Genomic DNA, 13,131 nt, shown 5'->3' with positions numbered 1-13,131 from the left:
CCAAATAACATTTTTCTTTTCAAAAACAGTGTTGGAAATTTAAAACAAGAACAAAAATTGCAAAGACTTTTAATAAAGGAAAATGTTATTTGGACAACAAAAATTTGACACAATTTTGACAACGGCGACGTGGCAGCTGTGCATTGGCTCAGTGAATTGAAAACAAACCAGAAAAAACCCAAAATACCCCTCACCCCGGTTCACTGAGCCAATGCACAGCTGCCACGTCGCCGTTGTCAAAATTGTGTCAAACTTTTGTTGTCAAAATAACATTTTCCTTTAATAAAAGAAGACAAAAATAAACGGCCAAAAAGACAGTGAGGGTATGAGAGAGAGAAATTAAGATATGTGTGATTGGGTATTAATGAACGAGTTTCATTGAAATTCTCGTCCTCTTCAGGTATATAAGTATTCTCTGTTCGTCTTTGTATCAGAAACAAACGTTGTTTGGATAAGGTTGTGCTGTGGTTGTGACTCACTCTGGTGAGCATAGCAATTGCATTGTTCTGACCAACTTTTATCCTTCTATGTTTTTGCCTTTCTATTGCTACAATTCTGAACTCTTTTTTTTTTTTTTCAATTGTGTCTATGTTTTTTCTGTTATTTTTTCATATACTGTTCCTTTCTTGAATTAGATACCAGAAGGATTGATGATAGAGTTCTTTAACCCTGTTATCGAATTTTGATCTTCACGTTTAAACTTCAGGGCTTAATCTACTTATTTTCTTTTTGCTACAAATTTCTTCATTTTTTTTCTTTAGTAGATCGATTCGTGACACTCTTGAACAAGAATTCCAGTCTTTGAACTAGTAATATTTCTGAAACATGAGCTCTATAACTGTATAATTTTCTAGGTCAATCTAAGGTTTGAACTATTTTATTTTATCTGATTCTCCCTTTGTTTTTATTATAGGGGTCATGATCTGTTTCTTTTTAGTATAACAAGAAAGATAATACCAATGTAATTGCGATGCATTCCAAAGGGAAAGTTGGGGATTCTTGATCTGTTTTTAGTCACAGGATAACTCAACTCAGCTAAAACTAGTTGGGTATTTAGTTTATCTTTCTGTTTTTAATCACCGAATCCTTGACCCATTTTTATGATTTTGCAGTGCTTTGGTTAACATGGCGGTTGAGAAGTCAAGCATTGCAAAAGATGTGACTGAAGTAAGTCGTGTTCGACCCTGTTCTTTTGTCTTTACCTCACAGAACGTCTGAATTCATTTTTGGAATATGCAGTTAATCGGCAAAACTCCATTGGTATTTCTGAACCACATCGTCGATGGTTGTGTTGCCAAAGTTGCTGCGAAGCTAGAAATGATGGAACCTTGCTCCAGTGTCAAAGACAGGTATATATATTTCTTCATCCTATGATGGAACTTTTGGTCTGTTGCTTGCCTGTTTATGCTCATAACACCCTTTTTGAAACGCTTAGATTGATAAAAATTTGGCATAGATGTTGTATGATTGATGCCCAAGTTTCTTATGGCATGCAAAACAATGTGTATTGAGAAAACTTATGTGATAAAATCATGATTATTTATTTTCCTACAGGATAGGATATAGCATGATTGTAGACGCTGAGCAGCAGGGACTCATCAAACCGGGTGAAGTTAGTTCTTGCTTTAGATTGTCCTCTGCTTGTATATTTGGATTCATGTTTGATATCTATCTTTCATATTGCATCAAAGCTTCACTCTACTTATTCTTCCCAATTTGTCCCAGTATTGTATGAGTACTTTTTGATATTGACATAATCTGGTTTTCAATTTTAAAACGTGAACACATGAATGTTTCTGTGAGACATTTACCGATTTATTATCATCTCAGAGTCTTATCTTTCAAGCAAACTTCTAATTAAGCTGGTTTATTGTTGTTCATGTTATTAGAGTGTTCTCATTGAGCCTACCAGCGGAAACACTGGCATTGGTTTAGCATTCATGGCAGCTGCTAAGGGTTATAAACTTATTATAACCATGCCTTCTTCAATGAGTCTTGAGAGAAGAACCATTCTAAAAGCTTTTGGAGCTGATTTAGTTCTCACAGATCCCGCCAAGGGTATGAAAGGAGCTCTTCAGAAGGCAGAAGAGATAAGGGACAAGACTCCCAATTCGTATATGCTACAGCAATTTGAAAATCCTGCAAATCCAAAGGTATTGTGTCAATGCTCTTTGTTGGAAAAACCGGTTGGTTGATGAGTATTCAGACATTCTCTCATTCCTCCTATTCTTAGATTCATTATGAAACCACTGGACCCGAGATTTGGAAGGGCTCCAGTGGGAAGGTTGATGGTCTTGTCTCTGGGATTGGAACGGGAGGTACAATAACAGGTGCTGGAAAATATCTGAAAGAGCAGAACCCTGATATAAAGGTTAGGCTTTTATTTTTCTCATGTTGTATGAATTAATCTTTCTAATGTTTCCTCTGCACTGTTTATGATTTTCACACCATTTTATTTACTCAGCTATATGGCGTCGAGCCAGTAGAAAGTCCAATACTGTCTGGAGGAAAACCTGGTGAGTATTGACTTTTCATCTGTAAGACTTAAGTACAGCCATCATATCTCTCCCTTGTCTATTTATTTTCTCTCCTATATCTCCATACTTTGGAATTCACTAGGAGAATCCAAAAATATAACCCACAGTTGGTATTTTCAGAAATATAACAGAATTATTTTAAAATTCAATTTGGTTTCTAAGAAAACATTGTTGATCTGTTGTTTCTATTTAGTTTCCTAAATTTGAAACAAGGGATGTCTGCTTTGTAATTCACCATTATTGCATTGATGATGTAATTCATGCATGTCCTTAATGAGCATTTGTGTGTTTGATGTCTTCTTAGCTCTGTTCACATTCTACCGTTACAAGATTAACAAAAAAAATCTATGTACTACTTTTTTTGGTTTTGATATTTATCAAATATCTGCCTCCTTTTGTGTACTCTTTCCCTGACACATGCATCATTGTTGAATTGAATGGATATAAGGTCCTCATAAGATCCAAGGAATTGGTGCTGGCTTCATCCCTGGTGTTCTGGACGTTGATCTACTAGATGAAGTTATTCAAGTAAGCCACAAACCTTTTTGATAGTTTATTTGTGCTTAATAAAGAGTTTTGTGTCATTTAAGATAATCTGGTGTGCCTCTAGTCTTACACCTGATATTTTTGTTCTTTATATACATGCAAGAGTTACATTAATTGAAGGCTGGAAGGGTATTAATTCACTTTTATGGAGGAAGCATCGCTAACTGAGTCATGATAATTTATCCATGCTTTCTGAAAATACTGATATTAACTTTCATATTTGTTTGTGATTTTAGATCTCAAGTGAAGAAGCTATCGACACTGCTAAAGAACTTGCTTTGAAAGAAGGTTTGCTGGTAAGTTCACAATAAAGATAGACTACTTTTCAGTGCTGTTACTTCTTCTCATGCCTTGACTTTGATTATGTGCATCATCTTCTGTTAGTAGCATCTGGTGGAGACAGTACTTTTATTGCTATTTTGTTTGTATTATAAATATTGCAGGTGGGGATATCATCTGGTGCTGCTGCTGCAGCTGCAATTAAGATAGCAAAAAGGCCAGAAAATGCTGGAAAACTCATTGTTGTAAGTTTGTCTATTGTTCACCTAACATCAAATTTTCTTTGGTGACTGTCATTGTTAGTTTACTATTGATTCAATATAAATGTGTTCTAAGATTCTCAGAATAGTCGCATCTTTAATTGCTGATCATTGACAAACCCTTGAGTTTTAGTTTTCAGAAATATCCCATCTGGTTGTCATAGATGCAGTTGAGTGTGTATGTCTGTATTCCATCACTGATAATCTTGTTGTAAACCTGTGTAGGTGGTCTTTCCAAGCTTCGGAGAGCGTTATCTATCATCTGTGCTATTCGAATCTGTGAAGCGAGAAGCAGAGAGTTTGGTCTTTGAACCCTGAATACAAAGCCAAATTAGTCTTTTAGTGCTCGTGTGATAGTAGTCATTTGATGCTTCTCAAGTTGCATTCCCGGCTTATGTATTTATTTGTTTTTCCAAATCTAGAAGTTAAAAATGGGTTTGTTTGGTTGTGAAATAAGATTCAATAGTAGTAACAGAAGTTGGCTGGAATTTCAAACTTGTCCACAATTGTTCATCACTTTGAGATAATGGTATCAAGACTCGGTATACGAGTTTTAGTTGCTACTTAAATCCGGTTTATGAATGCTAATCTAATAAAACACTCTGAACTGGGGTCATAAAATAAATTGACATGACCAAGCTTAAACATAGTTTGATCCAGACGAATATATTAAATGATTTTAATGTATTTTGTTTTTCCATCTATTGTCTCTAAAATGAGTTTGGGTATGCCAATATTTTTTTGGAAGTGATCTTGCTTGATAGGTTGACAAATTTACTCAGTCAACCCTGGTTTATTGACATTGAGAGTATGCCCATGGTAACTTAATTGATTGTTGGAACCTAAAACAAATAATTTTGGATGATTCTTGCAACCCATTAAGATTTTTTCATTCATGGATAACCTAACTGAATGTGTACGAGGACTGAACTTTATTGTGTACGAGGATTAGACAGTAATCGATTGTCAGATATCAAAAGAAAATTTTAGGCATTTACTTGAATTTCCAAAACAACAAATGAAATTAGGTATCTACTTATTAATTTCCAAAACAACAGATGAAATTAGCGTAGACTTCAGTTTCAGTAACAGCAAATGAAATTATCACATACTTCAGTTTCCAACACAACATAAGAAATTAGCATAAACTGCCAAATCAAGAATTCATATTCATAAATTAGCATGAGTTTAAAAGCTAATTTAGATTAGGAACCAACCCAATAGGCCAACCAAAAAGCAATTTAGACTGAATTTGGAAGGGGCCGCGCGAACGCAGGCCCCCACTGCCACAAATTATGATGTAGGCTCTCCCACTTGGGGAGACCTTAGGGTGGCACCCTTCCAAAGTGCAATGGAAGTCACCAACCTAGGCCATGGGCCTTGTTGATCACCCATTGACCCCATCCAGGTAAGTATGTTAAAACGTAGCCAGTAGCTCCCTATTTATACAATGCTGTCAACTGGCATGACTATAACTTGATCAATGTGGGACTAGATCTTACTCTTCTGTTTCAAACAGAACCATTTACATAACTTATGTTTTGTCTGTGATAATTCTTCAATTTGTGTGTAACTACTGTTCTGCCCACAGCACACAAACGGTTTGAAGATGTAGTTGTTCTGCATGCGTTATTCCTCAGTGTTGAAGAGCATTACCTATCTTCATCTGTGTTTTATTTAGATTAAGATTGTATATTAATGGAATTTCACAAGAATGATACATTTATGAAAGTGCCTTAAAACATAATACAGTAAATTAATATTTAATAGTAATAATAACACAAAAATAAGAAAATATTAGCAGTTGTGATTGTTTATGCGTGGAATTTAATTGTGCTTAAACAAAGATTTTTTTTACCTGTTCGAGAATCTGGTGTTCCTCAGTTCTACACCATGCAAAACATGAAATCTGAACTGCATAAACAAGTAAAAGTTTCATTTTTAGCATTAGCACACATGGTTATTAAGTGCCATCTAAACTGTTTTGAACAAGTTATTGTTTTTAGTACGAGTATGAAATTTTTTCTATTATTACTTTTCTCTGGTTGGTGCAGTGGAAAATGAATTTGAAGGCCGGAAATATATTAATTCACTTATATGGGAGGAAGCCATTGTTAGTTCTGCTTTAGATTCATCTGGAAGTGTTTTAATTATAAATATATTGTTTGTCTGACGTCAAGTTTTCTTCTGTGAATGCCATTGTAAGTTCTGCTTAAGATCGAGTATGGTATGAGTGTGCCCAAAGGTTTTAACATTTTTTACAGAAGATGTGCAGGATCCTAATGTGAATATGGTCCCACATTGCATAAGAATGAGGCGAAAAAATTGTATATATAAAAAAAGACCCACACAATTTCTTTTTGGATTTTGACTTAGAAGTGGTATCTGCTATCTGGGCAATTAGATATTGAGTATCGCGTCATCTATATAATTATTCATTATTTAAATAACTTTTCTACTCTTCAATTCTTTTAACTAGAAATTTAGCTTAATTTAGCGGTAGTATAAATATTTTATATAAAATAGCCATATATTTGAGTACCATTTTTTTATTTTATAATAATAAAATAAACACATCATGCTATTATTACCATAAATTTATATTTATTAGATAACTTTATTTTTCTTGTACATAAATTTGTATCTTTTTCAGGTAAATCATATTAACATATAAGAATTATTTTAAAAGGATTTATAAGAAATTGGAAATGTGTATGCACAAGAGGTGGTGACAGTCTTTTTTTTACTTTAAAGAACTTTCTGGTTTGGATTGGGGCTTACGAAATTAAACTCCTAAAACGCCGTCGTTTGCTGTGAAATATATTTAAGCAAGCTATATTCTACTTTTTCTTCGTGTTCCTTTTCTTTTCTTTTCTTCCCTTCTTCTTTAGCACTGCTACGACGATCCAAGGTGATAGATATTTCTTGCCATGGAAGGTGTAGCTGAATCCCAGCGAACTCTGTGAGTGTACTCTCTCTCACTTCCCCCATTTTTTCTTCAATTTTCTTTTTTAGGGTTTTCACAGTGAATGATTTGATTTTACTCTTAAACTGCACATTTTGTCTCATTTCTTTTGCCCTAAACTATGCTTTAACCCTAGGTACCCGTACGTGACTGGATCCTCTGTAGTTGCTATCAAATACAAAGATGGGATTCTCATGGCCGCTGATATGGGAGGTCTGATATTCAATTAGCTTTTTATCTTCGTTTCACAAAATGCTCTTTATCTGATTATTGTGGAAGTTGCTTTCTTGGAGTAATTTGTTTCAAAGAAATGACATTATCGGAGAAATAAATTTAGCGATGGTATTAGTAGTTGATTTCTGATTCATGAATCTGCCATGTCTGAAAAGTTCATTATAGTGTTTTTAAGTATTCGAAAACTTTGTATATCATCTGAATGGGGGATATGTTGATAGGTTCATATGGATCTACCCTGCGGTACAAGAGTGTTGAGCGTATCAAGCCTATTGGAAAACATTCTCTCCTTGGTGCTAGCGGGGAGATAAGTGACTTTCAGGAGATTCTGCGCTACCTTGATGAGCTTATGTCAGTACCTTTTCCTTTTAATAATAATTGTTACGCATTGTGAACCGGTTATCTCAAATAAGTTTAGTGTTAAAGGTGTTATGAGTTAAAATGGTTTCATCTGCTCCGTTTTCCGCTATGCTTGCTTCTTCTTTTTTTTGGGCACAGTAAAGTACTCCTTTTGTGTATTTTTTCCCTTTCCTTCCTTGTACTACAAAAATTCCCATCTAAATGTTTTTGCTTTTACTTTTGATTTGCAGCCTTTATGACAACATGTGGGATGATGGGAATTCTCTAGGACCGAAGGAGGTGCACAATTATTTAACCCGTGTAATGTACAATCGGCGGAACAAGTTCAATCCTTTGTGGAATGCACTTGTGCTTGGTGGAGTTAAAAATGGCCAGAAGTACCTTGGCATGGTATGAATTTGTGTTTCTTTGTTTGTTTTTTATTTGCAGTTCCAAATCTGGTATACCTGCATGTTTTTTTCTTTCCAACAATTAAAATCATGAATCTTATCCAGGTTAACATGATTGGGATTAATTTTGAGGATAACCATGTAGCAACTGGGCTTGGAAACCATCTTGCTAGGCCAATTCTTCGTGACGAGTGGCATGAAAACTTGACCTTTGAAGATGGTGTCAAATTGCTAGAAAAGTGCATGCGTGTGCTTTTATACCGGGATAGGTCTGCAGTCAACAAAATTCAGGTTTTATACTGTTTCCTTTTATGTTCTCTGCTCTACTCTACTCCCTCCTTTCTCCATTTTCCATTTATCAAACATGTATTGTGGATAAGTTCAGAGGGTTTCAATTTGTACAACCTCAAATGTACATTTCTCATCTGGATTATTTATCAAAGCAGTAAAAGGAATTTAAAAGTGATAGTGGGCATTAGGGAGGCTTTAAAATCTCACAACCTCCTTTTGATGGCCTTTTCCTTCACTCTAAACTGATTATAATAAGATATGGGACCTAGCTTAGATAAAATTGTTCCTACCAACTTGACCTATAGTTCATCAATAGCAAGTATGAGCAATTTGTTTGGGATAGACCATAGTTATCTTCTTCAATGCTCTATAGTCAACCCAACCTCCAACATTCATCTTTTTTCTTTTCTAAAATTAAAAAAAAGTGAAAAATGATGTTTTTGTCCTCCGTTTACATCTGCCAATTGTTCGTCTCATTCTCATGTTTATGTTAATTTAAATATTTTGCTCAATATTGTGATTGGTTTTGGAATTTATACGAGAAGCTTTGGAAAATTGGTCGGTGATTTTGTCTGATTTTCTCTAAATTTTGGGTTATGCATATGGTTCGTGCTGATGCATATATGAGAAAGTTCATCAGTTGGTTTTTAGTTCCAAAGCATTTCTCACATGCTTACTTAGATGTTTTTGTGTTTTTTAGGAAACTAGAAACAACGATGAAAGAATAAGACAAAAAAGAAGCAAAGATAAAGTCTTGCACTGTATTATTCACTTTACAATGTAAAAGCCAAAGCTTTCAAAGGAAAATGACTTTCCTTTCTCACAGGGTTAACCCTGTCACAAACATCAACCCAAAAAAACTCCCCTCAACATTCCACAAGATAAGAATATATAGACTTTCCTAGAAAGTCTCCTCCCACGTAACAACTAATAATTTTACTACTTTTAACTTTAAATTTCTTCCTAACCCTCATATTTCTTCGATGCCTAACATTACTCTCTTGCTGGAACAACCTTGTCCTTAAGGTTGAGCTCTGGCAATTTAAGTTGCTTGAGGCCCTCATGACTGATTTCTTCATCCATGCAATGAACTAGCTCCTTTAAACTAATCAAAGCACCATTGTTGACATGTTGATCTTTGTTAATATCTTTATCACCATCCTTATTGCTGACTTGGTCATAACTCTTGCAATTAGTTGTCATAAGAAGCAAACCAGAAACACCTTGATCAGTAACATCTAGAAAAATGTTACCAGGTACCATATCAGCGATTTCCAAGCCAGTAACCTCCATAATAACATTTTTGGATGTCTTGACAGGAAAAATTTCTTGAAAGGCTCCAACACATTCCTTATTTTTAATTTGTAGTTCTGAAGAATCACAAGTTTCCTCCAGATTAGGTAACAACTTAGATCTTGCTTCAATTGATGGATTTGGTTTGGGCACCAGCTCCAAGCAGTTTTCTCTCTGGTTCAACAGCATCTGAATTGTGGTTCAACCATTGTATCAATTTCTGTCACAGAAACCAATTTTACATCTGCACCAGAATTATGGGATTGGCATTCATATTCAGTGTTCTACAATTCGAACTCTCGAGTATTTTTGGGACCCAGAGTCAAATCTATCTGCAAACTAGATACCTTTTCAGTATCATGCGAGTCTTCCACTAGGTGCAAAACGTTACTTGGTTCTTGAAAAACATCATCAGCAATCTTGACAAATCCAATGTGTATTGTGTCAATCAAACTCACATTGGACAAGACATTCTCCAACAATCTAACCAACCTCCTCGTGCTATATGCTCTCTGTGATGGGATACCACTCGGGGACTGAATCTTGGTGGGGTGCAAACCGAACGACATGTAGCTCTTCTCCCACCAATGGAGAATGCAGCCTCCACCTTGATTGGATTCAAAATTTCATCCAATCATTCAACTTGACTTAGAGCAGCAAGAGCATTAGCCATGGCAACATTGGTGATGTTGGTGGGAATCTTGTTCTTCTTGTAGAAGGTCTGTAGCTTTGCAAAGAAATACTCCGTCAAACGATCTTTCGGTGTTTGATTTACTTGTGACATTAATATCTTGAATTCTTGCATGAAAATTTTTACACATCTAGTCTGTTACTGCTGCCAACTCTCAAATAATACGCTTCCCCTATGCCTCCAGCTCTCCTTAGTAGAGTTGTTGCAAGATCTTCCCAAGAAGGGTTCTTGATCTTTTGTTGCAAGATCTTCCCTATTGCCTCCAGCTTTCCTTGCTCATTGGCCCATCTCTCCAAAGCACTCACTTTGCTTTCCATGATTCTCCCTCAACACATCTGGTAGGTTGCACCAAATTTTTAGGAACCTAGAAACAGCGATGAAACAACAAGACAAAAAAGAAGCAAAGATTAAGTCTTGCAATGTATTATTCACCTTACACTGTAACAGCCAAAGCTTTCAAAGGAAAACTGTTTTCCTTTCTCACAGGATTCTCTCAGTCACAAACATCAACTAAAAAAACTTCCCTCAACATCCCACGAGATAAGAATATATAGACTTTACTAGAAAGTCTCCCCCCATGCAACAACTAATAATTTTACTACTTTTATCTTTAAGGGTGTATTCCTTTTAGGGTATTTACCTGTTTGTGGGAGAGTAAATGGAGATGACATGCTTGTTCCTTCCAAGAGACTTGGGGGTAAATGAGGGAGAGTATTTGTGGAAGAGAGGTGAGATTCTATCTCTCCTAAGGTGAGGAGGTGATTTGAGGAGATGAAGAATGCAATTACCAAATGATCCTTTGTTTTTTCTAAAATTTACAGTCCTCTTTATCTATGATAACTAATAATCATAATAATAAATTTTTTTTAATAAATAAAGTATTTAAAAATAATGTTAATGCAGAATAATTTAACCAATTACAGTTTATTTTAAATTAATTACACCTATCAATTTTTTTATAAGAAAATCATCCAGGTTTAATTTTGAATTAATTTTAACTAATTACATTTCATTTTCTTTTCATTTTAATCATAAGGACAAATATGTACTCTTATCACTTAATCTATTAAAACATTATTTTTATCTCTCACATCCATCAAATTATTCACAATTTTTTATAAATTTTACCTTCAAATTTCTTCACTTTCACCTCCAAATCCCTTAAAAGGAACAACATCACTTTATCCTCCATTCTCTCTCAAATTATCTCTTCAAAAAGAAGAGAGCCTAAATTTCTTTCTAACCCTCTCTTTCTTCCATGCCCAACACAAGCTAGGCGGTAACTACTAACTACTACTAGAATGTAGGCTTGTTTATCATTAACTGGTGGTTGTGTCTGCTGATGTGTAAAACTTTCAATTTCTTAGGCTGTGCACATTCTGTAGAGTGTTGGTGGTCATTTTTATCAGTCAATCACTGCTCTGCTTGTGTACCGTAGGTTCTTGACTGCTAAACTGTATATATGTTGAAGATGTTAAATCAGGGGTAAACTGAACCTCTATTGCACCCTTTTGTATCATGTGTGCATGAGGATTGAGGCTTCGATCTGAACTAAAATTCTCACTTCTTCGCTTTGTTGAACTGAAATGGGTTGTAATACATTGCACTATGAATAATTTATGATATTTAATTGTAATGTACGACGGTTTGCAGATATCCAAAATTACAGATGAAGGTGCAACTGTTTACTCACCTTTCTCGTTGAAAACGTACTGGGAGTTCTCTGCCTTCAAGAATCCAACAGTGGGCGCTGAAGGTTCGTGGTAGACCACTCATTGTGAAATGAAACAGAATTTGAAATTTCAAGGTGTTAATGGGATGTAAAATGAAGTTAAAATAACTGTTTTTTTTATGTCTTTTTAGGTTTGAGCTGATCTGTTTCATTAGAATCTATATTCCAATTTCCTTTCATTATGACATTCATAAGATACTTTTCCTATCTCAATTGCTTGCATAGACATTAGTGCGGCCCACCGGTTTGAATTTTAAATTAATCATGCAAAGATTTGAAAACGAGTTTCGATTGTTATGTTTTCTTTTCCTATAAAAAACTGAATGCATCTGCCATTTTGTTTTAGATGTTGGGTCACTTGGGATTTCTAGAAGAAACAATGTAGGGTCATTTTTATATAATTTTTTGTAGGATAACTTTTTTTTTTTCCAAAAACTTAAGAAAAGTGTTTATTTTCATATCATTTTAATATGCTTATGTTTTGTATATGTCGTTAAAAATTAGTAACTAAAATGAATATATGTATAATATTTTATAATTTCTTTTTATGAACTATGGAATGAGTTCTCAATTGAGTTAAAAGCATCTAGTCGATTGGCGTGAATATATCTATCTTAATTATCTTATCTACAATTCTTATTTCTTTAACTGTTCATTATTCTATTGTATGTTCTAACTTCTAATTTCATTTTTAAAGAAAAACTTTAGAAGTGATTTCATTTAAATTAATCAGTATGTCCCTCCTTATTTTTTCTTGAATAAAGTCCATGATTACGAGATTCTCTGCCATTTTAAGAAGTAACACCACAAAAGTCTTGTTTGATTTTCAGTTGGGTTTGGTTGTAACTTGAGTTCTGTTTCAGTTTTCTTCAAAACTTAGTTTGAGATGAAAATACTAGGGATGTTTTATTAAATTAAATGTGTTAAGAAATTTATTGAAATTTAAGCTTGTAAATTTTATCCAACATTGATCTTTACAATTTAATTTGAATTTTTTTTAAACAATCATTTGAAAAAGTGATAAAAAGTTAATACTATTGAGACAGATTAAGTATAACTACATAATTTAAAACTGATTAAGTTTATGGATTATTTAGAAAAAAAAAAGTTTCAACGTTCATTTGCAAAAAGTTTAAGGTATTCATCAAGAAATTAATTTATTATATATATTTTAATTTTTTTAACCAAATACTCGTGTGAGAGAATAAAATTTTTAAGAAAAGAAATGAGCTTATATATTAACTTATGATGTAGCAAGTCAATGAATTAACTAGGGACGTTTTATTGTATCTCCAAGTTTTCTGTAATTTTCTTTTTGTCCTCCTCTTATTATATATTAAATAAATAAATAAATTTGTCTTCTCTTACTCAAACTTAACTTCCTTTACTCGAACTCTTCTTCTTTCTTTGTAACTCTTGTTTTCTTTGACATCGAAGAACCAAACATCCATTTGCGTCGCTTTGATGGAGGACTACTTCGACAAAGTTTCGTCTTTATGTTTATCCATTGAATTGAGGTAATATTTTGAAATATGTTAATTGAACTCCAAAATT

At 34.1% G+C, this 13,131-nt stretch overlaps 2 protein-coding genes and 1 non-coding gene across 4 annotated transcripts; 2 read left to right on the top strand and 1 right to left on the bottom strand.

Annotated features, from left to right (window-relative positions):
• Positions 1 to 338: 338 nt before the first annotated feature.
• Positions 339 to 4,191, top strand: LOC124824772 (cysteine synthase). Of its 2 annotated transcripts, none has more exons than XM_047297278.2 (11): positions 339 to 400; positions 1,113 to 1,167; positions 1,240 to 1,349; positions 1,555 to 1,612; positions 1,890 to 2,153; positions 2,234 to 2,371; positions 2,465 to 2,516; positions 2,986 to 3,065; positions 3,320 to 3,379; positions 3,527 to 3,607; positions 3,848 to 4,191. In XM_047297278.2, exons 2-11 carry the CDS (start codon positions 1,126 to 1,128, stop codon positions 3,938 to 3,940), a joined length of 978 nt encoding a protein of 325 aa, XP_047153234.1. In that variant the 5' UTR covers positions 339 to 400; positions 1,113 to 1,125; the 3' UTR covers positions 3,941 to 4,191. The 2 variants fall into 2 exon arrangements, with proteins under 2 accessions (XP_047153234.1, XP_047153233.1); XM_047297277.2 differs by having other exon boundaries at positions 379 to 483.
• A 686-nt stretch (positions 4,192 to 4,877) lies between these two features.
• LOC124824787 (U1 spliceosomal RNA) lies at positions 4,878 to 5,038 on the bottom strand. Its single transcript, XR_007027745.1, has one exon. It is a non-coding gene; the product is annotated as a U1 spliceosomal RNA (small nuclear RNA).
• A 1,392-nt stretch (positions 5,039 to 6,430) lies between these two features.
• Positions 6,431 to 11,790, top strand: PBG1 (20S proteasome beta subunit G1). Its single transcript, XM_047297273.2, has 6 exons — positions 6,431 to 6,584; positions 6,724 to 6,800; positions 7,043 to 7,172; positions 7,412 to 7,571; positions 7,676 to 7,861; positions 11,499 to 11,790. The coding sequence occupies exons 1-6, from the start codon at positions 6,553 to 6,555 to the stop codon at positions 11,610 to 11,612; spliced, it is 699 nt and encodes a 232-aa protein (XP_047153229.1). The 5' UTR covers positions 6,431 to 6,552; the 3' UTR covers positions 11,613 to 11,790.
• The last annotated feature ends 1,341 nt before the right edge of the window (positions 11,791 to 13,131 follow it).

Source organism: Vigna umbellata, chromosome 5 (genome assembly GCF_029865625.1).
Source record: "Vigna umbellata cultivar VRB3 chromosome 5, Vumbellata_1.0, whole genome shotgun sequence".
Classification (NCBI taxonomy): Eukaryota; Viridiplantae; Streptophyta; class Magnoliopsida; order Fabales; family Fabaceae; genus Vigna; species Vigna umbellata.
The sequence above is the reverse complement of the archived record's forward strand: the minus strand, read 5'-3'. Positions and strand labels throughout refer to the sequence as shown.